The sequence below is a fragment of the Onychostruthus taczanowskii genome, unplaced genomic scaffold, assembly GCF_017590055.1.
Source record: "Onychostruthus taczanowskii isolate IOZ18803 unplaced genomic scaffold, ASM1759005v1 scaffold133, whole genome shotgun sequence".
Classification (NCBI taxonomy): Eukaryota; Metazoa; Chordata; class Aves; order Passeriformes; family Passeridae; genus Onychostruthus; species Onychostruthus taczanowskii.
Window position 1 is genome coordinate 220,540 of NW_024498496.1, and position 26,795 is coordinate 247,334.

At 36.4% G+C, this 26,795-nt stretch overlaps 1 protein-coding gene across 1 annotated transcript; it reads right to left on the reverse strand.

Moving 5' to 3' along the window:
* Window positions 1-24,116, reverse strand: PLGRKT (plasminogen receptor with a C-terminal lysine). The gene is given in 5 exon segments (XM_041396999.1): window positions 1-122; window positions 4,397-4,506; window positions 5,438-5,472; window positions 5,474-5,569; window positions 24,048-24,116. Coding segments are annotated over 5 exon segments (432 nt in total).
* Between the last annotated feature and the right edge of the window lie 2,679 nt (window positions 24,117-26,795).

Below are 26,795 nucleotides of genomic sequence, written 5' to 3' on the forward strand. Positions count from 1 at the left end.
CTATTTTTCTATGAAGAAATTGCTCTGAGACATTGTGATTTTCTACAAATCTTTAAAAGTGAGAGGTCCTTTAGGCAATTCCAGCAAAGTGCCCTGTGCATCAAGTATGTTCTCTGCTTCACCTTAAAAAAAGGGAAAAAAAGGAAAAAAAAAAAGACAAAGAAAAGGGAAAAAAAACCCGTAAATTTCCTCAGTCTTACTGCTAGAAAGCAATGAAGGGAAAAAAAGAAACTGATTTAGCCATTCTTGTTTGGACCAAATTAGCAAAACAGCAAGTCATAGCTATGTATTTTATAAATAAGCTGATGTCAATACAGCAGCAAAGTTGTCTCTAAGGAATTTTGGACTGGTGGGATAATTAGGAATCTGAGAAGAAAGTGGATGAGACATTCACATGAAGGTGTACATAAGCTTTAACAAGTAAACTTGTACACAGTGTCACAGATGTACCATATTTGGGCACAATCTTTCTTCGTGCCTCAGGACTAGCCTAAAAGGTGTCAGAATGTGGGCAGCACAGGACTTGAAGAAGCATTGTTCAAAGCCCATTGCTCACAAAAGACTTTGCTAAGATAGATACCTAAACATGAAGCATAGCAGGGAAAAGTTGTAGAGTGCGGAATGTTCTGGGTAAGGCTGGAATGAAAACATCTAGGAGAGAGAATCCAAAAAACAAAGATACAGACTGAACATCATACATAGGTTGTGGTGGTCTGATTGTGATATAAGAAGTGATGAAGATTAGGCAAAGAATGCATTTGTTTTGGCTGATGCCATTTGGCACAATGCCAACAATCTTGTTTATCTATGCCTAAAGTCCCAGCTTTATGATCCTTATGGTTCATAAAGCAATGGTTTGAAACTGTTTATGTGTGACCAGCCTCACTGACTATTGCAATGCAGTCAGGATTACAGTCACTCCATAAAACAGGTCTGAGCACTGACATCTTCCAGCTGTAATTTTTATAGAACTACAGTGCCTGGGACCACCACTAATAACCAACACTGGTTACCACTCCCACAACTTCAGTCAGTTGCATATAGCATCTGATAATGAAACAGCAAGAGATCTTGGGGACAGAGATGTAGATGGACAACTCTCTGTGCCTGTCCCTCACCTGGAGTAGAGAACATTGACCCACTGACTGCTCAGGACACAAGGACTCAGCTATGAAAATCTCAGAAATGGTAGCCAGAGCTGCATTGCTTAGTGGAGAAGTTCTGTGCAATTATAGGCTGGCCATAAAATCCATCCCCTCATCTAATAATTTGTGTGGAAAACACCAGCAGTGTGTGCCTGGACTAGGAAGAAAAGCAAAACAGTGAGGCCAAGAACACAGACAGCAGGTTGGTTCTTTGTGTCCTCAGAGGTTTAGAAAAGATAGTTTGACAGCTGTTCTGTAACCCTGACATACCCAAAAGATTAGGTCCTGATACACAGACCTGGAAACTTAGGGCTTTCCAACAGCACAAACAGAACTCAAACCAGGTATTTCCTCCTGTGTCTTCAGTTTGGGGTTTTAATTAACCCAAGTTTTAAAGCAGGAAAAAATACCCTTCCAATATTTCAGTGTGGAAGAATACTAAAATAATGAGATAATTTTTGGTCAAATAGGCTAGAGACAGAAGAAAAAATAAACTGTAAGCAAGATCAGAAACAAAATGCCTAATGAAAGAGAAACAATGAAAACTTTCAGGGGTATAAAATGATGCCAAAGGAGGAAAGGCAGCAGATGCAGAAGTTATGTGATCAAGTTAGTTCAGATACAAGGTTCACCATGCAGCACAGAAATAATTGCATATTATCTTAGGAGAGGGAATTGGCTATGAGGTTGAAGATAGGTATACTCTGGAAGAAAGAGACCAGTTAAAGAAAAAACAGTAAAGGGAATGGTGCATACATTCATTATTACACCAGAGAGATTAAGCGTGGCATGCTCCAACAGAATAGACACACAAGCAGAGAAATGGTTGCAAAGGTATGGGAGTGAACATGGGGATCTGTTGAGTATTGTGAATAAGCATTGTGGCTGCAGGTCTATTGTGTCATAAAACCTTCTCTTCAACTACGTAATTTTAATCATAAAATGAAATTGAACTCCTGAACCTGATTTCCAGACCAGATTCATCCAGGCTATTCCACTTCCTTTTAATCTAGTGCTGATATTGGTAATTAGTTTAATTTCCTTCTCTTACTTTCCTTTATCCTATCTTGTAAGTAGGATCTGTAGACCCAAATCGCTCATGTCTTTTTACAAAGCTAAACAAATTAATCACTTTTTTTTTTCTCTTCTAAGGCAGCTTGTCATTACCTAGTAGTTTTAGCTCTTCAGTATAATTGCAGATTCCCTTTCCAGAAGTGATCTGAATTACATGTAAATTTCCACAAGAGTTATTATTTTCCTGCACCTTCCCATCTATACTCTATTTGTACTAAGGTTGTGAAATATGCATCCCTGGATATATTCAAAAGCCTTTTGGACATTTTCCTGGGCAACTGGCTATGGATGATCCTGTCTGAGCAGGGGGCTTGGACCAGATAACCTTCAGAGATTCCTTCCAATCTCAACCATACCATGAAACTAGGAAACCACATTTGATGTTTCTAGACTTTGTTTAACTCAATTTCATCACACTATTGGATTATACTCATTCTGTGATCATCAGCATTCATGTTTTCCCTTTTTCTACCATTTCCATCTGATGAACTCTGGTGGTAGAAATCCCTATTAATCCCTAGTTTCTTGCTAACATTATCAAATTGAATCCTATTTTGTTTTCTCATTTCTTCAGACCATCAGTTCTTCTTGCACTACAATTTATTTCTTCTTGTTGATGAACTTAATCAAGTTTGTCACACAAAGATTTGATTAGGATAACCTACTCATAATTTAAACTATAAAGCAAATGAAGATCCAGACCAAATCTTGAGAAATATTGTTAATAACCCTGGTGAAGCCTAATCCTCCTTTTCAAGCACAAAATTTGATGTAATTTCTTTACTCCTATGTTTACCTGTCTACTAATTTCCATGTGTTTCATGCTAACTTAATCTTTAGGCAATACCCCATCAAATGCTTTCATGAGTTTATAATGGATCTACCACATTTCTTTTAGAAAAAAAAATCTGGAAAAGACAGAGTTAGTTTGGCATATTCAATTTTATTTTCTGTTTGGTTCTACAGTTTCTTTTCTGCAAAACATTTTCACAAGCCTTGCATACTGCTGAAGTTCTCCTAATGGGTCTGAAGTGCTGAAGATGACTTTTCATATTTGAAAGCAATAGGATACCACATTGCTCCTCTTCAACCTACACAGGACCACATGGTACACAGTAAACACATTACATATAAATCATAAATTCAAAGTGCTAATTCTGCTCTGTGTGTATTAATCTCCTTTTCAACACTTTGATTTCTGAGAACTACCCTTTCTTCCCTATGCTTAGCTGACTCTTCATATTAAAATCCTGAGAAGCTTGTTTAATGCTGTTGGGGAAGTGTTCACAGGTATACAATCCTGCATCACCTAAATATATTTGCACCTGCATGGAGCAGGAACTACAGCAGATTTTGTCTAATTAACCTACCACTATTTTCCATGAAGCACACAGTGTTAGGAAACCTAAGTGTTAGATCAGGAGGCTAAAGACTAAGTGCTGAAACAGATTTTTATTTTGTTTCAATATGGTTGTGCCAGTAGCAGACAAGACAATTAGTTAGACTTAGTTAACTAAGTCAATTTGTGAAGGTGACAAGCCATGGCCTGATACTGTTTTCACTTATAGTCAACACTCACTGAGCCAGTCTTCTTCACTAGGAATCAGAGTTAACATAAATGCATCTCCGTATACTTCAACACAATGTATATAAGTTAATCGCATAGACAAGAGACAACTATGAGGCTAGACCCCACTTTCCAGGACTCACCTTTGTTCAGTCTTATCAGGACACTGCAGGAAGATCATCACCTGATGACTGTTTGGTCATGAAGGTGCAAGGCCCTGATTCATGTCTCTATTCCTTTATATTGTAATCCTTAACCCTTTCCCCATAAAAACAGCAGCAGAGTGGAATACAGAACTAAATCACTACATCTGTCATTTCTCCCAAATATCCAGTTCTTACATCAGCTGTGTTTATCACCTTAGCATTCAAATATTTTGAAACAAGAACAGAAAATGACAGTCTTAACTGAAAAGAAATGTTATAAAAGTATAGTGGGTACCCTTGACTAGCAAAATGTCTGATTTCAACAGAAGGAAAAAAATGAGACATAATATTTCTGTCAAAAAAAAGGTCAAATATCTATTACAAGAGTTCTCCCAGCCATTTAAAAAAACATAACAGGTTATCTGAAACTTGGTTCTCTGTGAGAACAGGACAGACTTACATACCTTTAATTCTTAGCAAGAGTGTCCCATAGCCCATACCATAATGATAGGAAAATACAAAGCTTAAGGGAAGTATTGGCAGTAAAATTGTTGGGCTCTTCCTTTTTATTGCTCTGTGCAAGAAAAAAGAAAAAAATATTTAGGATATTGAGCACATCAGCACTGTTACTTTAGGCTGATGACTGTCTGGGACTTGTGTATCCTTCTAAAAATGTCTAATCAAAGAGCAAATCTTTATTTCCTCAGGAACATTTGTCTTCTGGTTGCCTTCTTTCTCAACCCAAGAGCATTTTAAAAATGCAATAGTGGTTTTTGAAAATATTAACAAATATGGGATGATCTAACTCATTTAGCATGCATGTGCAGTGCCATATACCCAGCCACTTGCAACATGTAGCAATGTAGATTCTGTGTTCATTTCCAAATGCTACAGAGAACCCATAACGAATAAGGTGCATTTAACCTTCACTACATACACAAACCCACAAATATTTCCTAATTCCCTCTAAGCATGTTACAGCCCAAGAAAACATTATCAACTAAAAGTACTGTAGGGCAAGTTCTTCCCTATGCAATATAGCTTTATTAGCCAGGTTTCTTTTTCCCTTGGGTCAGTTGATTCAAATGTAAGTGAGTAGACTTCAGAATATGTCCACTTGTTCACTGCATTGAAAAAATCCAGATGGAGAATTAGTTAGTGCTACTCACTAACAGTTCATTAAATCTCAGTACAGACAAGAAAATAGCATGGCTTTTAAATACTTTCTCCTCTTCCACACACAACTTTTATTTTGCACTGGACCTTTTGTACTTCAGATATTTTATTGTCATTTTATTGTCAGCTCATGTCTCTGCTTTTAAATAAACCTGCAGACATAACCAGAACACATTCAAAGCAGACAGAATTCAGAGTCCATTTGTTATTTGATCAATCTCTGAGCAAGCACTGGATAAAAATAACTGCCTGCAAAAAACAAGAACTCGCAAAATAGAAATATATAATGTAATATACTTATATTTTCTGTTAGGGAATAAACTTCATACCCAGTTGTTAAAACTACAGCAGTAAGTGTCCAAAAATGTCCCAAAATATTTGAGAAATTCTTGTGTCCAAGCAATCTGCATGGCTGTTTGTCTCTCTCCCATCAGGTTCTGCAGTGCCAGTTGCCTTTCCAGCTAAAGAAGGGAGACAGGTTAAACAAAATTAAGTAATCCATTTATTTCAAAGATTGACTCAATCTCTCAGTGGTCTGTAAATCCAAAACACTAACTAAGAAGGCAATCTTTCATGGCTTTTGATTGAGAATGGCCTTCTTCAGTAATAATTTCTACCAAAAAACCCTTTAGGTCAATTAGCAAATGCTTTTATGCAAAATTTTTCTAATTGTGCTTCTCAAGGTCCAGACAATCAAAACTGCAGTGCTAGGTTTTGAGTGGGACCCAAGTCTCAGCAGGACTCTCTAGATTAAGATTCTCCAACCTTCGCATTTCCATGCTGATTCATACAGTACCTGCTTTCCCAATTCATTCTGCCTAATTCTAATTTAGTTGTAATAATTTTAGAGTCAATATTGACACCTCTTTGCCCTTTGAGGATTTCCTCTTCCTCATGATGCATCATAAAGCTAATAAATCTTCTGCAACACCACAGTTACAAATATAGAAAAGCACTGTGAAGATAATAGATCTTTTATAGATAATGAATACATATCAAAAGTCCATAAGGAAATACTTTTGTAACTAAAATTAAAAACAGTAAAAAAGTACAATCTAGTCAATATATTCGCATATCCAAGAAGAACTTTCTATGGTACAGAAGAATAAAACAGCAGACAACTGGAATTAATTTTTTTAGTTACATCCCCCATCTAAACCTATTGGTACTTTTTCATTAAGTAAGGTAAATTCAGTATTTCAAAAGTTCCTCTCAACTATACAGAACACAAAAATTTCCTTTTTAGAGTGATGAAAAAATAATAATTGTGCCAAAAATAAGCAGTCTGAAACCAAAATGGATAAGTTAGTTAACAGAACAATAAATCTTCACAGCAATGTTTATAACTCGTGGGGCAAAAATGGAATACCTGGGTTTGTATGTCTAGGCTAGCTAACCAGGTTGTATGAGAGGTTCAGCAAGGTACAGGAAACAGAATACCAGCTGCCTAAATGAGTGTATTCTAGGGAAGAAGGAACAAAGACTGAATTCAGAAAGTTCTCTTCTAATGAATCTCTAAAAGTAATTAAATATGTCCTGTTCTCCTGCTTTCTAATTCAAGAATAATTTAAAGGATTTGTAATTACTTAAGGTGTCCACCCATTTATTCATCTCCATTACTATTGATTTAGCCTGAACAGAACAATTTCTGTTAAATTGTTACTAATTATTTCTTCAGACTATGTTGATCTTGCTATCTTATTTACAAGTTCATTCAGTACCTACATAGGTAGAAATAATTTTGAGACAGCATAATGAAAAAAGGACAGATCTAATTACATATAATTGTACACAGCAGGAAAAACAACATTCACTATAGTCTCACAGTACTATTTCATCTGTTTCTCTTTCCTCAAGACTTTCATTGCAATTGTTGTCCTCACAAAAAATATCAACAGGCTTTACCTTTCTGATAGCCATAATTTTCAGATTGCTTTGTTTTGGTTTTCTTTTTTTTTCAGAAAAAGTAATTATATAATGGCTGACAAACCACTTAATAAAATATCAAAATAATTAGATTTTATTTTGTTACCTACAAGACAGTTGGAAATTCTAAAATAAACAAGAGCACTGCCCATTAATTACACCCATTTTGGTCCCAAATATTCTAAGCCTGGTAAATTGCTGAGGGCTGACACGGTGAGATAAAATAATGACATGTAATATCCATTTAATGACTTTATTTTCATCTCCGGTGTGATTATAGGTGTAGTTTCCACATATGTGAAAAGTATTAAGGGATCCTTTGTTTGCCTGTCAGCACAGATAAGGGTCTGTGCTTCCAAGATGCACGGTATTACCCTAAATGAGCTTCAATTTGAAGAAGCACATGGTAAGGAAGTGGGACAAGGATATGCTGATGAAATATAGGTCTTGCTAAAAGGGAACAATGGAGAAGAAGAAAAACAGACAGTTTAACATGTACAGTGTTTAGAGAGAAGTAAGTATGGCATTAAAAGAAGGCTGTAAGTTCAAACTTACAAAAGTAAATTAAAGGATCCTAACATGATTTCTTTAAAAACAAATACACACCCACACAAAAAAAAACCCAAAAAACCCTCTCACACTTGTTATATTTTGACAGCTCTTTAAAACCCAAGTGCTGAAAGAAAAAGATAAGTCACAAACAATAAAGTCAAACAAACACCATGCTGCAGGAGACTGTAATATCAAATTCCAGAAGCCCAAGGGTACTTTCATGTGTATCTACAAGTAGTTCATATAAATAACCTACGATAATTGAAAACAACTTGTTTTCTATATTATAGACAGCAGCCAGATAACATATCAAACATTTTTCATATTCTTTTCTAACTAGATCTTTTTTCTTTCACTTGAGTGAAACAACCCTCAACTTTCTCCATCAAAAAACAAGTGGTGGAATGAAATGCATAGAAAAATGCCTGTAATTCCTTTTCTTTGAGCAAACTTCTTCTATGTAGATGTAAAATTTAAACCAGATGAAACAGAATACTGTATTTAAATTAATTTCTTAAGAAAAATGTATTGGAGGGAAGTTTTAGAATTATGAATCTTAGAGATGAACATTCTCTTTGTACACGGTGAAATGTGACAGCCAAGAAACAATGGTTTCGCAGGAATACTAATCCACAAAAGGCAGTAAAAAGCAGGTCTAGTGATATTTGGCTAAAATAATAATTTAATTCTTGCTATTACTGAAGTTTTATGATATTACAATTAATAGTTTACAAGACCAGTTTTATCACTAAACTTACAGTGTAGCACCAAGAAAGCCCTGAGATGAGTTTGGAGAGCCTAAGTAAGCTACAGTACTGATGCAGAGATTTGTAAAGCAATTTTTATGTCGTCATAATTTATACAGAGAAAACTTAGTAACAATACATGAATACATGCTCCAAAACACCTTTGAACCTATGTGGTTTTCTGCCAAACCCAGGATTATATCTCTCAAATCCCAGAAGTTCCCTTGTTCTGTACTTCTTTATTAAAAAAAAAAAACTTCATTCATGCTTTCCATTTCCAAGATCAGTTTTGTTACTTGTCATAGTTTCATCTTGCAAAGCAAAAGACTACAATGCTGTAGCTGTTAGGATTATAACAGGAATCTGAGTAATGATGAGATTTACTCTAAGTATTCTAAGTGTTCCAGGGCAATTCCATGTTGACTCCACTGGATTTCAAACTCTCCTTAAGGAGAAGGAAAAACTGAGCAGCAATTATGGCCAAAGTTGTCCTACTAAATACTCTTTCATTACATGAACTTACCAGAATAATTGTAGAAAAAACAGTTTGGTTACACCTGAGCTCTTTTCAGGGAGCTCTGTAGCCACTGTGTAGCACAGCAGGGAACACCTCTCTGGCATATTCTGACAAAGCAGAAAAAAGGCAGGGCACCTGCCTATCCTGTGCAATCAAATACTGCTTTAGCATGTCCAGACCTGACACCTGATCAGTTAAATAGGTTTAAAAGCAATGCTTGACTGTAAAAGAGTATATACCTTTAAATAAATTTTGAATGCTCTAAGTGTCAAAATGAAACACCTACATGGGCACTTAGGCAACTCCTCTAAACTAGTCTTTTAAAAATTAAAACAATTCATGTGCAATATCCTTATGCTTATCCATTTAACATGCCAATCTTAAATGACTATCTGGAGCTTGCGTAGTTTTGAATGACCAAGATATGCTGACGTGCTGGTCTTAAACTGGCTAACAACCAGATCTTGGCAGATCTTAAGGCAAAAACCAATGCCTTAAGTGACTACCTTAAGACCTTAAGGCAACAGGATTTGAAAACATATGTATATAAGAAAAGAATCAGGAGTCTACCACAAAAAAGACTCGAAATTAGATGAAAGAAAACCAAACCATGTCCGACTGCAGTTCAAATCAATATCCCATTTTCAGCTGTTAATTTCCTAGTAATTGTGTCTTATTTTCCTCTGCATGTGTTCTATTGAAAATGTCAGTCACACTGGGATAGTGGAAGACATTTGATCTATTAACATGCAGATTTTATGAAAAACAACAAGTCCTACTGTCTTAGGACTTACTTTACAATAATTTAAAAAATTACTTCTTTTTTCATTATGGCAGAACAGAAGTAAGAACTAAGAACAGTAGGTATTCATTTTTACTGCAAAACATTTTACAGAATTTTATAGGTAACAAGACAAAAAAAGTATGCCATTCAGACTTAGCAGAGGTGGGCTGTATTTTATTTAGAAAAGTCTTACTGATGGGCGAAGCTGATTATTGAGAAAATAAGCCACAGGTGCACATCACACATAGCAGGTGAACAACCATTCACCATCCAAGTGCCATTATCTTAGAGAACAAATTCTACTTCATTTTAAGTATATAAATGACCCATCTAAATAGCCATAAAAACTTCGATAGGAATGATTTACGTGACTATACTTGCACTAAAAATTACAGATAAAGGATCTGAAGTGTAGCTTTAGAACAGAAGTAACAGGGATACTGTAATTTTCCTAGCCAGGTTGCTGTGCATAGCACAAGAGAGATGAAGCTGTAATGTGGAAGCATGGGTGCACATGCAAGCATGCTTTTCAATTACTTGTATCCTGTAACAATCAGACCATGATTTTATAGACACAGTTAATATAATAATAAAAAAGGGACAGTAGCAACTTCTATATTGGCAAAAAATATTGATTGCATAATTTTAAAAATTAAGTATAGTATTTCAAAATAAATGGGTACTAGTAGCAAGTGACATTTTAAATTTTATAACACTCTCAAGAGGGCCCAATTAGAAATAAATTTCCCATTTTTTCTTTAAATACAGCTAGTAGTTTCTCAACACTGTATGAGCAACTGTAAGAGTTGATTGGGATTTTGAAGTCTGTCACACAGAAACTGTTAGAGTAAAAGGAAATCAATGCTACAAAATGAATCATGACAGATGAAGAGAAATGAGGCACAGAGGGAAAAGGTCAGTTACTGTGAAACTGATAATGCTAATAAACTAGTCAGTGGTAACCATCCTTATCATTTCTACTGATTATTCTTCAGACTGCCACAATGATGTCAAACCACACAAAAGAGCATTTATACCATCATTTAATTGATTAAAATCCAGTAGGAGAAAATTCTCATCTGAAATAATTTAATAGACTTCGAAAACTTGCAAAAAAAACCCCTCTCTGGATTACAAGTCACATCTTCACTAGACTAGAAATTTCTCATACTTTAGACTGTTACCTTGTTTTCTCTCTTCAATGTTCAGATGCTGTAGAAGGAATGGATGGTACTTTGGTTTTGTAACCCCAAATGGGATGGAAGGTGGTTTACAAATACTCAATAGAAATGAAAAGCAGAGCCAGTGCAAAATGCTCTCTTCTTCACTGCCCACATGTATTAAATATAATTTCATTGGTGTATTTTGTGTGAATCTAAGTGTCTATGCAGAGGAATACACAGTAATCACCCTTCAATAACGAGTCAATTCGCAACCCAATATGCTTAATGGCTCTCCTGAGAGATACGCTCTTTTACCCAACCTATCTAAAATACTGGGTTGAACAAACACTTAGCTTGAGAGCAGTCATGGCAGTAAACCTATGGAGAACACATTTCATGTCACTATCATTAAGATGTAATTATACTGATGTCCTGGTAAACAGATATTTGGACAGGAGAGGTATTAACTACCTTATAAGAAATAATCAGATAAACACCATCTCTACTTAAGTTCTGAAACCCCATCTCTATAAATACACACCTTCTTATAAATAAACACCATCTCTAGTTAAGTTCTGAAACTTATAAATCTAAGAAAACTAAAACTTGAAGAAACTTTTGGGATACCCTTACACTCACGTAAAAGTGCTCTCCAGTTTTGTCGAAGGTTAACACATCTGTTATACGCCATGGCTACTCTGCCTATGATAGGTTATTTTCACGTACAGTTTTTCAGTGTTCAGACACTCTGAAAGCATTCTTTTAAAAAGTTCTAACTTCTAACTTCTGAGGACTCAGAGCTGTAATTAAAAATAAGGCTTAAGTTTGAAAAAAAAAGACAATCACACATAAAAAAATCTGCAAATCCCTTCCAAAACATGTATGAAAGCTAGTGTGCAGATAGTACAGTTACATGTGGCATTTCATCGGCAGATGAAAGATTAAAAGCTCAGGTGACTTATCCTTGGTATCCTTCTTTCTAATCAATAGGTAAAACAAGAAGCTGCTGCAAGTGGTTCTTTGGCAAAAAATAAATGAAAAATGTAATAGTGATACCTCTCTCTACGCCTCCAGTGTAAGCCATCAGAGTGCAATACAGAGATGGCAACTTAAAATAATTATGCAGTGTCTGCTTGGTTCTATGACCAGCATGCCCACAGATATCTCAGGAAATGGGCCTCTAGATCAAACAGTTAAAATAAATCAGACCTAAATGTTTTATCCTGCTGCTTCAAAGCTTGTTTGCAGATATTTTTCACATCAAGTACACAGACCAATTAAAATTATTAGCACTGCAAGAAACTGCACTTTAAAAGGAAAACTTAATTTTTAAAGCTTCCCCACGCAAAGACAGATTACAAATTATTTACAAGCAAAGAGTTATCAGAAAAAGAAATGGGTCTCACAATATTAGCCACAAGCCAGAACAGAAACTGCACTGAAAAAAATCACACAGAACCACAAAATATTCTGAGTTGGAGGGGACCCACCAGGATCGAGTCCCAGCCCTTAACTGAATGGTCACAGATCGAACTCATGACCTTGGTGTTATTAGCACCAAATCTTTTATATTCCTTTTGTTGTCAATAAGGTACTGAAATTGTACTCTGTATAAAGAAGAAATATTATCAAAAGCCCTTAAATCCGTGTGAGATTTTGTGCTGCACAAAGGACAGACTCAATCTAATGGGCAAAGCATGAAGGTAAAATTTCTTGGCAGTAACCCAGCATTATTATTTTTCCTCGGTGTGGCTTTTAGGCAACAAACATGCAGGAGAGTGCAGAAGGGCATCCACCACCTGTATTTAATAATCTTATCAAGAAAAGTAAGTGAAGTTTTAAGGTACTGTTACCAGTGTTCAGAATTCTCAGAAGCTTTATACAAGCGTCATAGAGACAAACCAAAGTCATTGAATAGCCAGTTATGTAAAAAGCAGGTATCAGTGTTGAAGGAATAGTAAAATAGATCAAGACTTATAAAATAAAGAATTAATGTAACAATATCAAGTAATTTCAATATTTGACTGAATAAGAGCTCGCCCCCCCCCTCCCCCCCACCAAGTTAACATTCAGGAAATAGTATTTCATAGAAAGCAAGTAAAAGATTAAATTTTACTTCAGTGGATTTAACAAAAAACTGAAATGATAGGTTTGCTCTACTAAGAAGAAAGGAACTATGCTAAATTTGTTGTGTCACAGGAAGCAGCTTCAGAAGGCATTTTTTCTTTGAAGTCAGTTAAATTCCTCCAACAAATTGAGACTAAACATATAAAGGTAAGCTGGAGGTGCACCTCCAAGCAAGACAAAATTTGCAAGCTGTATTCACAATGATATGTACTCGTCCCAGATATTCCCTCCCAAAAATGCTGGTATAATTGATTCAACTGAATAAATTTAATTCATATTTGTCTCACTACTAGTGCAGCAACCAGTTTGTTTTGCATCTTTTGCTGGTAGTCATTACATATTAGAAATAGCTATTAAAATCTGCTCTTTGTTAACCACTTCATTTGTTTCTTTACAGTGTTCAGGCAGAGTACACAATCTGTCAGCTAATACCAACCAAACTGGCTTTTTCCCTGCAAGACAGATGGTTCTAATCTTCCTCAGTACAGGTATCATTTATCTTGTTCTGTTCCATTTGATGAGCAGAAACTAATAAGGATATAGAATTGTTACCAGAGAGCATTTATTTCCCAGAATTAAGCCTAGATCACCTAAGGGGCAAAACAATTTATGTAAGGCTTCAAGACAAATGCATTAGTGATGTTGTAAGCGCTACTAGTATCTTGTCAATACAAAACAAATCTAGCTATTTCCCACCCCAAAGGGAAACAGATGGTAGTAATCTGGAAAGGCAAAACTTGCTTACATTTTACTTCACGAGAAAGAACAGGAACAATTGGTTTCATTTTACTAGAACTAAAAGAAAGTCCTTTTGACTAAATTTCACTGAAAACTTTGGGGAGGAAAAGGTTAGGGATTTACAAGACCCTGAAGAAAATGACTCAGTGTCTGAGACATTAAGAGAAATTAAATTTTTTGGGTATAATCATAGAGATGGTTGCTCTTTTACTAACAAAGATAAGGTGACAAATCTGTAGATGAAAAAATGTCATCACAAAAAGTTTTATTAGGCTCAGGAAGAACTACTGAAAACTGTGTCAGTACTTTCCTTTTTTATCAATGAAAAAGAAGAAACATGAAAAAAATTTTCTTGTTCAGAAACTCACTGGCATTTTAACATTAGCCATTTTTCCTGCCAAGAGTCAAAACATCACACACGTATGCATTTTAAGCACCACTTCATTTTAAGATCAACTGATAAATAATTGATAGCATTTTGACTGAGTAATGAGTTAATTGAATTTATTAAGGAAAAAAAAAACCCAAAAACAAACAACCAAAAACCAATAGAACCCCAAAACTGTATTTGTAAATATAATCCTCTTTAAATGAAAGAGATGTCATCCCCCCGCTGCCCTTACTCATACTTTCTCATACTCTATTTTTCATTCCTACTTATAGCTCATTACTCACAAAGAGTCCCAGAATAAAGGACCAGGACATGTGCAAGATATAAGTCCCTGCCAAGAACAAGCAATAGGCTTATGAGGTGCAGGGCCAGGACTTAGTCATGATGACCCTGATGGCTTCCTTTCACTCAGCATATTCTATGATTCTCTGAATTCCTTGTATCTGTTTAAGATGGAGTACTAGGACTGAGCCCACAAGGTATCAGAAAAACTTTAATGTTTTTGATTTTCAAAATTTTTGGTTTTTTCCATGCAATTTACATTAACACTTTGCATTTGTTTTTAAGACAGTGGTCCAGTGTCTAGTTTCTAATAAAACCTCTAGTGACCTATCTTAATATTATTTGTACATTCTTAATATATTTTTTATTCTAAGGAATTTAAAACTAACTGAGGAGAGGAGGTCAGAGGAGACCCATGAGCTGTCTGATAAATAAATCAGGTTTTCCTCATCTCTCACTCACAAAATTCTCAGTATCTGTAGTCAAGGACGTCCAGCCAAGTGCTATGTGTAGAATCCATGATTCAGTTCAAACATCACAAAACCAATAACCTAAGGAAAGGTGTACATTTGTACAGAAACATTATCTTCTTAAATATGCAGATACAAATACTGCTTGTACCTTATCTCTGCTAAATGTGAAATCTCATTTTTCACTTGAAGATACCTTCAAAATGCTTCAGTTGCCTCTTTTACTATACATCCTGTCACATATTACCATAGCAACTTCACTAAAAGTTTCTTAAGAAGTAAGAACTTCAAAAAACTTTAAAGGGTTACCTAGATTATCAATAAGAATCCAATAAGAAACAAACTTAAAACTCCTGCAGAAAGGTTCAAACTTATTTCTTACTGGGCAAACACAAATGTTTCGACTTCTTTGTATATTTTCAAAAAGACATTGAGGTGAAAAGCAAACACCAGTAATAAACAGCTGTATAACTGAAGTTACAACATCTTGTCTTGAGATACACATGAGTGTCTGGATATAAACTGAAATATAGTCCTGTTCCATCTTTTATAATATGTCTATATTTTTAAATTGTTTTTATATCTTTATTTCAGAAAAAAAAGGGGATATAATTTAGTCAAAATTATAATATAGTCAATTAATAAGCATCTATGGGGTACTTCTATACTTTCATTTCAGATTTAAGGACAAATTGTTAAACATGAAGAAAAAACTTCCATGTGACTTTCATTTATTGCCATTCAAAGCAAACCTCTTAAGGCAATACAATCCTGGCAGGAAGGTAAAGCAATCATGCTATGGTCTGCCCCTAATCAAGAGCTGACAGTGTAGAGGAAAGAAAACATACAATATTAAGTCGCATTTATCTACGGTTTCAGTGAGTTTTTGATATTTTTCTCCAAAAAAAACCATAGTTCTGTCACACACCTTCTGTAACATTAAATTACATTCTAATGATACTAATATTCATACATTAGTATATATGATGAAATAATATCCTGAATAATTTTCTTACAAAACTGAGAGCTTTAGTGCCATTTGCAGATATAGCAAACACTCACTAGCAGTTTCACTTCAAGCTGATTCGTGAATGCATGTGACATGGCTTATGCATACAGTGTGCAACGCATACGTGTTTCTCCACAGGCAAGAGTTGAAGAACAGATGAAAGCACAGAATACTTGAATGCCATTTTCAGAAGTATAGATCTTATGATTTATAATTTGAATGAACTAAATATGATTTTTTTTTTCTGTAAGTGATAAATACATTTGGCACTTCTGTGCTGTGTCAAAAGAAAATTTCATTTACAGAAGAAAATGATGTTTAATTTACATCTATTAAAAAGCAGACTATGCCTTACTGAACCAGAGGATGAGTTTTCCTAGCAATGTTCAATGTTTTATACCATCTGTCCACTTACTCCACGATTTTAACTAACTGAGGAAGAAAATGCCTTTAGTTTTCATTTGCTTTATTAATTTGCATCACTGCCAAAACTTCAAAGGAAGCTGTTAAAACAAAGCGGGGGTGGGGGGTGGAGGGTGAGGATGGAGAGGGAAGACCATGAAAGAGAAGTGAAAAAAAAAAAGAAAAGAAAAGAAAGTAGTATAAGAAAGGAGTATAAAAGTATCCACTGAGATGCAGAACTATGGAGAATTTTCCATACCACCATCTGGTCCTAATTAAAATAGGATAATGTAGTTTTATCATGACTCAAAATAAACCTAGATGATGTTAGGGACCCCAAAAGAAAGAAAATATTTTAAAAAACAAGAAAAAATTGCCATGGATTTTCAGGGAAAAGACAAAAAAAAAAAAACCTCTCAAAGACTAACTGCTATGAAAGCAGATCTATGACTGTTTCCTGTATTACCTGGGGAAAAGAATGCACTTTAGAGTCTGACATAATAAAATAGGGAGAGAGGAGGAACGGCAGCAGACTGGGATTGAGACTATCCAGAGATTCATGCTGTAGACAGGTTATAATAAAACACTTTTATTACTGGTAAATAGAAGATATGTCAGAAGTATATTATTTTTCTAGCATGTTTATTTTCTTACATGTTTAGTGGCTCCCATCAAATATTAGTCTGGGGGACTGCATTTGACTCCTGAAAGCAATGATGCTTTCCCACTGAGAAGACTGTCTTTTTGCATGGTAAGAAATCCTCCTGCTGGGAAGGAAAAAAAACCCCAAAAGTCTACCAAAAACCCCTCCAAATCACTCTGACTGTAACCCCCAAAAACCAATAAAAAAATGACATGCCCTAAGCATTAACTAGTTTCTTTTGTTTCCAGCACTTTCAGTGATTCTTGGCTCTTCCTGAGTAACTTATTCTTAAAAGTTATACTTCTCAAGAATTTCAACCCTCCAGTCCGACCCTGAGAGACTGGCAGAGCTGACCTACTGCAATATCAATGCAGTACTTTTTAAATTTGTTTTGCTTAAATAATGGTTATAACATTTTACTGAAATTTCTCATTTCAACTGACTTATGTATGTGCTAATGCTGGATACATAATTCTACATATACTGTAGGAGAAATGTATCTGCTAATACAGCAATATATATTACAAAACTTCCAAATTTTGTTGAACAATTGAACAATTGAGATTGAACCATTCTTTTTCAGGTAAATTACTCCCACAAACAAGATTTTGCTTTGTTTTTGCACTCTGACAGGCAGGGCACACAGAGGCTTTAATTCCCAATTCCCTTCTCCATCCCTTGTGATATTATTTCTGTACCATTATCCCTTAACATACTTCTAAAGTCTGTCTGATAGCTGTCAGTTAAAAGTTAGACCAAGTCACATCTTGTTTCAATAGATTGCTGCTGAGCATGTGGTGCCCAGTACCAGTGCAGACATCAAGAAGTAATTGCTCATAATGCTCAGTCTGGGAAGAAAGAGAGGTAAGAAAATCCTCCCTCACAGGATCGACAAAATACAGTGAGCCACAGCCTGCTTCTGTGGGTGTTAGAGAATCATAAAATAACTTGGATTCAACCTCAGCAGTCTTACTTAGGACGGCTATGTGATCAGACCAGGAGACCAGGCTGCTGAGGGCTTTTATCCTGCCAGGTCTTGAAAACATCCAAAGGTGGAAGCATCACTGAGCCTCTGCTCCACTGCTGGATTGGCCTTGCAGGGGAAAAGTTTCTCCTTACACTCAGTCTGCACTGCCCCCCAAATCCTGTTTCAGTGTATACCCATTTCCTCTCGCATTTTCTGGCTATACTTTCTTGATTACTCACAGTTGATGAGGGGTTGCCCTTCAGATCCTGCTCCCCAGAAGGCATCTCATTCCAAGTTAAGTAAGCACAGCTCGCTTGGCCTCCTTGCAAAAAGTGCTCCAGCCCTTGGCCGTCTTGGTGGTCTGCTGCAAAAGCTGCTCCTTTTCACCTACATTATTCTTGCACTGGGGAAGAAGGGGGACAAAAAGTTGATGCAGTATTTAAATGGATTTAACAAAGCACTGAACAGAAGACACCAGAAAATTTTGTCAACCTACTGGCTTCACTACAGCTTAAAAAGCCCTCATTTGTCGTTTTGACTCTCTCTTCTGTCAGGGTACACTGCTGACTTATGCCCTAGTTGCTATCTTGCAGTGTTGCATCTCCACAGAATTGCTCCCATTTTTCAGCTCTCAGTCTGTGTTGTGGCCAAGGACACTTAGCTGACACTTAAATCATGTCAGCTTTCCTAAACTGCTTTATCCTTCAAAGCTCCTATGGCACCTTGCCTACCAGTTTCCCAAGCGAGATGAAATCCCCTCTCCCAATGTCCAGGGTCTGCAACTCATCTTGCTACAATCAAGTCTGACTGTAACATTACAGTCCCCCCTCATTCGTAAATAACAAATTCAGCTGTGCATGATGGCCCTTGGATGGCCCATCTAGTACATACACCTGTATCAAGCAGTTATTCCTCACATTTTGCAGAAATGTATTTAGTTGTTTACATCTTCCTATTTATGGCACTTTCAGCAGATTTTAGGGAGACTACAGTCTCATGAGAATCAGTTAGTAATCCAGAAAATTTCTTCAGTTGTTTAAAAGAGTAACTTCTTGTTTCTTCGTGTATTTTGTCACTCTGATTGGTAACCTGCAGCATGCCTTTGACTCTCCTTTGACCTTAACTCACAAACTACACTTTCTCATCATGGGCATCACTACTATTTGTCTTTCCTTCCTGTCTTTCCTGAAGAAAGTACCTCTCTGTTAGAGATTTCAAGTTGCATGAGCTGTCCCACCATATCTCAGTTACTCCCATCATGTAGCAGTACTGTGACCAGAGACTGCTCTTGTTCTTCATGCTTGTTTCTCAGGCTGTGTGCATCTGTGCTTGAGCATGTACAGGCTTCCTTTCTCCAGAACCATCAGCACTGCAGAAAAACCCAGCACACTGTCTCATAAAAGCTTCTGCCAGGACTAGATACATTCTAGGCTTCTTTATTTAATATCTGCTGCAACAGCAGAATGCTCATATTGTGCTGCTGTAGTAGGAACCTTTTTTTAGGAAGGCACAATGTGATTCATTTTTTTGATTTTGAGAAAACACAGAGGTTTTTAATTTCCTGGGGTTTGATGCTTTTTTTTCCCAAAACCAGAGTAAATTGCTCTGCAATAGCTTAGAGAATTCTTTGTGCTCCATTTACTAGCCTATTTACTTCATTTCTCTAAGCAGGCCCTTATGCAGCACAATTGTCTCTTCCATGTCCCTTCTCTGATTCTGAATCAGTGCTTCTCTCCTCACTCCTTTTTTGTAAAGTTTTCCCAGAAATGCGTCTAGGTGAAAACTTCAATGGCTTGACAACATCAAGAGATGCACTTAAACCCTAGGTCTGATTGTTATACATAAAGATATTAAAACAAATCATTTCACCCATGCCTTTCCATCTATAATCTCAAAATAGAGAAAAGAATGATACAACAAATTACAAAGTAGCCTTCAATTCAGATCTCATTATTAATGACGAAGCTAACATGATAAAAAGTAAAAAAGGTCAGGCAATAACGGATTCAGTGTATCACCAATTATTTGTGGAGTTACAATGAAAAAAAATATTCTAATTAAGTAATAGAACACTTATACACTGAGATATACCTAAAAACAATCTCAAAGGATTTTAAATGCTACTAGGACTTAATTTTTTTAGTTGTATGGACTAGAAACCACTGCTTACTATGCAGTATTATTCCTATACACATCAAGATATCTTCATGTAATTAAACTCTTGTTGCCTTTCAATTAGCGCAGACATGCTATGTACAGGAAAACTGGGATATTAATCAGTTTCTCCTGAGTAGTGTTTCCCGAAGAAAGAAAGGAAAAGCAACTTTTTAGAGCCAAAAGCAGTGTTACCTCTATAAAAATAACAGCAGAACATAAACTAAAATCTAACTCGCAGAGTGGAGTGGGGTGTCACAGGAGGGAATGGCGTAATACTGACTTGGTGGGATTCTGTTCAAAACTACAGAAAGCATTTTTGATTTCCCTGTATGTATTAGGAGATCTGGCTAAAATTTGCTGGGAGAACTTAGGCTTTTCTATGTGGGGCCCCTAAATTAAAAGCCTTTTAAATTGTGCTTAGAATGTCTTTTACACATCACTGCAAAAATACTACTCTTAGATGCAAATTTAGTAAGTTCTGCTTGATGCAATCCTAGAATCAAATTAATTAGCAGAGAATTAAAATTTTGTTCTGTACTGTGCTGTGATCTTCTACCATGATTTTGCTTCTCATCATCCTAACTAACATTACACAGAGTTTACAAGATTGCTTTTGTATTTTTAGTATTATTTGAAGACAAAATACTTGTATTATGCACTAACCAAACTTAAGACTCTCTCATCACAATACAGTTTTTAGGAAGTATCTTCAATACATCTTCACAGTACATGAAGTCAGACAATTTTTTATTTAAAAAGCAACCTGTCAGGGTTTAAAAAGCAACCTGTCTTGACAACTGGTTCTAACAGTAATGTCACTGTCTAGACATATTAATAAGAAATATTTAAAGAGTTCTGATCCATATTGAGGAAAGCATAATTGGCTACAAATATTTCTGCATTCTCACTTGCCACTTTCAGATATGCATCTTTTTCCAACCTGCCTTGTACATCTTAAAATGTCTTTCTTAATAAATAGTTATTGCAATATCTTTCTTAAGGTATACCTTTGGGATGTTAAAAAAAAAAAAAAAAGGACTAGGAATAAAAGCCTCACTAGAACAGAAAGTACAGAACATAGCAATCTGACTAAAGAAATATATGCAATTCTCATATATGCAATTTAATTGCGTTAAGAGGACACAGATAACTCATTAAAAAAAATCTTCTATAACTGCTCTGTGGTCTGGAGCAGAGACCTACTCTAGCTTATTCAGCCTCACTAAAAGCACTCTGCAAGGCCATATACTAGTCTTGAGCTGCAGATCTGTGATATTAAATTGTTTGAAAATAATTTTGCAAACTACACTTTAAGGAGCAGGCTTCTGATAAAAATGAAGCCTCAACAAACTTCTACCACAAACAGTCTCCACTTGACACAGACTGGTATTTTATTCTGGAGCCACACAAAGACAATACAAACAATTGGCAAGTTCTTCAACATCAAGGCGAACAGTTGAGGTTTTATTACTCTTCCAAAAAGCAGTAAGATACAATTTACAAGGCCACAATCCCTCCTTTTCAGAGTTATTCCAAGAAAGGCATAAAGAAAAAACCCATGCACAGCATCTTTTAATATTGTCTTATGCTAAAGTAGTCTAGCTGGTTTGGCTGTCCAGCACATATCGGAACGACTCTAAAACTGACTGAGCTTTAGGATGCACCAAAGTTTGTGATTTGGAGGAGCCTTTACCCACTTCTATCATGTTAGTGTCTTCTTATTTTTACAACTGTCTCTTTCAAACCTACAATCTTCCACATGAAGTAAGTCAGTCACTAAATAGTTTTGTACTTTCTCTCTGTTCAGAGGAGAACATACACCTATTTGGGATTTTTTTTCTTTAAAAAAAAAAAAAGTGTTCTGACACAGAAATTAGTAGCACAAAAATCTTGTTCCAAGCACTTTACAGTAATGTATGGTACTTGTTCATCTGCAAGGAGCAGAAGCTTTACAGGTTCTGACTCTCTCACCAACACCTACTGTGTTTCATTCCAGGTCTACCCGAAGAGTAAGTGGCTCATTTCTGTGCACTGTCACACTTAAGATGGGTGAACTGATAGCATCCAAGTCCCAGTATTTCACCGTAAGAATACATATATGCTTTAAGTTTAGCTATTTCATTCTGGTCCTAGCATGACCTAACTTCTCCAAGCATTTCTAGTTACAATTTTGTCTAAAGCAAATAAATCAGGCTATATCATTGTCTACAAATATCTTGAAAGTCCAGTAGTAAACTCCATGTCACAGGTTTTAGTCACACATGGAAAAGACAAATGGCAGTCTTCCCTCTTCCCTACACTCTCCCCAAGTTTGATGCAGGGCTACATTCTTCTATCCCTTAATGACATGAAATTTAGTTCTCTTCCCTGCCCCCACTGAGTTTTTTACATGTGATTCAACTGTACACGTTGAATGTGTTTTCAAATAATGGGGGTTTTCTAACATGGCAGGTGCATCTGCAAACCCAGTAGGAATCAGATATGATCAGGTGTTTGTAGTGCTAGAAAGAAATATACTATTCTCACCATAACCATTGTCAAAAAGAAGAAATACAGTGAAGGGGAAGTTCCTGAAGAACAACTTGCAAAAAAATCATATATAATTTTGAAAGGGCATTTTTGTAACTGCCTTCAAAGTTTGTTTTTTATAAATGCCTGAGCATTTGAGCTAGTACTAGCCAAGGCATTCGACTAGACTGGCATTCGAGGTCTGCAGCTACCTCTACAAATGTTAGCTTGAATTCAAGCTCTTTCCTCAACTTTATTTACCCAACAGAGAAGCAGTTTGTGAAGCAAGCTTCCACTGTAATTTCACTATCAATCTTTCAAACTGAAAACCTTTCTGTTTTTTGGATTTCCAAAACCCTTAGGGGTGGGAGGATCATTTCTCTGCAGGAGGAAAAAAAAATATTGTGCACAAAACTTGTGGTTGCATCTAAGAAACACGTAACACAGCACAGACAGAAAATGATGTCTACAAGTCATGCAAAAGGTTGCTCTTCTTTGAACACATAAGAGTTATCCACTGTTTTATTATATAGGCTTTCCTTATGCTATCTTTCTTCTTCTTAGACACATTTCCAAGGCCACCTTCAGAGTTTACTTTGATCCTACAAAACCTACTACTGCACACTGCTTTATAAATTAGAATATGCCATCTACTGGCAATTTAGTAAATTGGAAGTTCATCCATCACTACTTTAAACATTCTAAAAATGTTACCTGTGTTCAATTTAAATGCAAAACTAAACGAACAAACTGCAGCTAAATTCTTCAGACTGCATTCCAGCACTTGGCATACAAATATTACGAGTAAGTTACCAGATATTCAACAACAAATCAGAAAGCTAGTGCTATGCTGTAGCTCTGTTCAGCACAACTTTCTGAAACCTAATCAAACTGGTTTTCCTTTTTTTCTGCTCTTATTTTTTTTTTTATTTTATGAGATGGAATTAAACATCCCCATGCCCTAGTCTGAGGTTTCCAGAAAAATTCAGCTGCTGTTACCTGACTAAACTTAAAGAAAGAACTGTTTCAAAGATTTTTTTAATAGTGAGAGAGTTGAAACATATTTAACTCATATAGTTTAAAAGTATAAGATCATGTTTTAGCAGTTCCATTATAACTTTCTCTAAAAAAAAAAAAAAAAAAAAAAAAACCACAAAAAAAACCCAAACCCAAAACACCCACTTCACTTTAACGTATACATGTTTCTTAATACTGCAGTGTTACACTTCAGTAAGACAGCTCAGCTCCAGCATAGATGTACTTTTCCAAGTAGGTTTCCAAAACTGCTTTTAGAGTCTGGCTACTTTAACGAGTTTCCACTTCTACAATTCGTTAAGGCAGGCTGTTGAGGCAGTCCTTTGACACAGAGAACAGGTGCTTTACACAGCTGAACCTGCTGCACAAGGTAAGCACAGAGGAACTGGTGGAGTCCCTAAATGGAGCACCTTTCAGCCCGGAGGACAGCAAAGCGCAGCAGGTGAAGCTGCCGGTCCAGCCGTGCGCAGGCAGGGAGCCGCGGGACAGCTTCCCCCGCACCGCCGCCGGCCTCGCTCTTACCTGGAGCCGCATAAACTCCTGCTGCCCTTTCAGGCTGTCGTTCATGGCCTTCGACAAGACGAACCCCATCGCGCCCTGCAGCGCAGAAGACACGAGCCGGGGGATGCCCGCGAGCCGGGGGAACCGGGAGAGGATGAGGAGCCTGTCCTGGGGGCCGCCCCCTCTTCCTCCCCTCCCCATCGCCCCCTCTTCGGCTATAGAAACTGTCTCAAGGAATTTGCAGAAACCCATCCCATATGAATAGACACACAGGCCCTGGTACTGTCACCGCTCGGGGTGATGCATGTAGGCAATGCATGTAAGGAACAAGGAATTAAAAATGCCTTTGTTGCTTAATGCCTCTTATCTTGTTCTGGCTTTTATCATGTGTCAGAATGTTTTCATGACATCATCACCCATAACAACAGGCTGGCTTTGAAATTCAAAGAAACTAAATTTTCATACTTAAAAATACTGAGTCAGAAATTATGCTCTGTCAGTTGACCTTTAAAACAGTGATACAAATAAGTGCTAGAATTACAAAATTACAGAATATTCTGAGTTGAAAGAGACCCACAAGGATCATCAAGTTCCACTCCTAAGTGAATGGCTCACACGGGGATCAAATCTACAGCCCTGATAATATTAACAGCATGCTCTAATATCCAGAATTCTTTTGGCACTAAAGAGTATCTCATTCAGTTTTGCAACTTGAGTCTGTGAGGATACACAACACTTCAAACACCACCTCATAGTGCAATTTGACATTTTGTCCTACCGCAAGAATTAATATTTTTCCAGAAACAGTCTACTCCTTCAATCTGCTGATATCTTGAACTGCAAATGCTGTCCTTGACAATATTCAATGTTTGTTTTCTAAATTCAGACATTTTAAAAAATAGTTTTGTTTAAAAAAAAAAAAAACTAAGGAGCCAGGTGTTTTCCCTTTTTTTTTTTTTTTTTTTTTTTTTTTTTTTTTTTTTTTTTGTTACTGGTAGAGCAAAAATGAGAAAAAAGTAAGGAAAAATTATTTTTCTCTTGTGGAAACTTGCTTAGCATTTTTACTTGAAGTAAAGAACTTCCACAAACTTGAACTATTGTACTGATATTTTGAAAATGTCTGTGACTTTTTGAAGTATTCAACAAGTATTTAATTTCTCCCCTGGATCTCTGATGCAGCACAGATCCAGGGGAGAAATTTATTGGTATACTCCAGCTCCACGCAAGATGGCACTACTGCACTGGCAACCACTGGCAGGTATTTAACGAGACTTCAGAGAAAACTGTGACTGATGGGTGTCTCACTGATAAATTTGTGAGAATATCATGTTCCTTCAAAGCAGGTTACCAAAGATACCATCCACCTTCACTCACTGAGCCCCTTGCAACCAAGCAAACCGTTTTGGTCTGTGCAAATCTTTCCTTGAGGAGAAAGGAGTTTCAGAGTGCAGTAGACCTCTGCAGTGCAGCTCTGGCAAACCTCTGTGTTACAGAGATCTGCTTTCTGTGGACTTTCTGTGGAGGGGTTAGCATGATGGGGCAGCAGATTTCAATAACACCGGAACAGATATGGGAGAGGTGGAGGGGCAGAAATGTGACTTATTGCTAGAAAAAAGGTACAGGTTTCTGAAGAAAGGATCTAGGGCTTAAGAAGCAGCACAGAGAATGGACACTAGTTTCCATAGGGCATAAGAAGCCACTGTGACTCTTGCCTGTGGAAGGGAGGCTGCTCTGAGCTACATCAGACTTCAAACACTGGCAGAAGCCCACCTGCAGCAGGGGCTGCAGCACTTGCCTCTCTCTTGGTACCATAGCGGCTCTGGACATGAACTGAATTATGTGATTTCACTGATATTATAAATACTCATAGCACCACACTGGGGGATATAGCCTCTCCTGTTCCAATTCCCAGTCTGTCAGGTCATGGTACAGAAACCACAGGAAAAAATCAGACAGCGTCATATATTGCATGGTGCTGTTAGATTGTCAGCACTTCTGAAGGTAGGCAGTATTTCTCTAGTCCAGAAAGCAACAGGTATTGTTGCCATTACAAAAGACCCATGCAAAATCATAAAGACATTTCATAGTAACACAAATCTGGCATCCATTAGATAGGCAGTCATGTCTTCTTTGTTCTTGTCATATTTTTAAAAATAATATTTAAATTATAGGGTGTATTTTCTTCACAAACAGCTGGTCCAAAAATAATTGAACCTTGGAAATGCTGACTGTGATACCCAACAAAAAAAAAAAGAGTCAACAAAAAATTGAAATAGTTATAATTTGTGCCAATGCAGATATTTATGACGTAATTTATTTGTGATTTTTACATGATAAGGAAGAAAGAGGAACACAGAATTAGAACCAGAAGAAATATTTGAAAGAAAACAAATGTTCTTCCTCTTTTCTTTATATGTAGTGCACTTGGATGCATCAGTTTAATTTTACCATAATGACTTGGCTGTTAAACAATTCATTATTCTCTTCAATTATATAATCCAGATTGAGAAGGAAACATATCATGTTAGAGACAGCCTGCAGAAGTAGTATCTGGAAAGTAGGCTATATCTCTATCAGTCTATCTGACTGATTTCATTGAACTTGAAAGATTATCTACAAAATTGAATTCCAAAATCCATCAATCAAAAGAGTTAGTTTGAAAGAAACTGAAGAAATAAATTTAAGATCAATGTCCTGAATTTGTACTATTTTACAAGCCAATTTCCTTGTTTTATCACAGTATATTTACTTAAGTATGCTAGAAGTGTA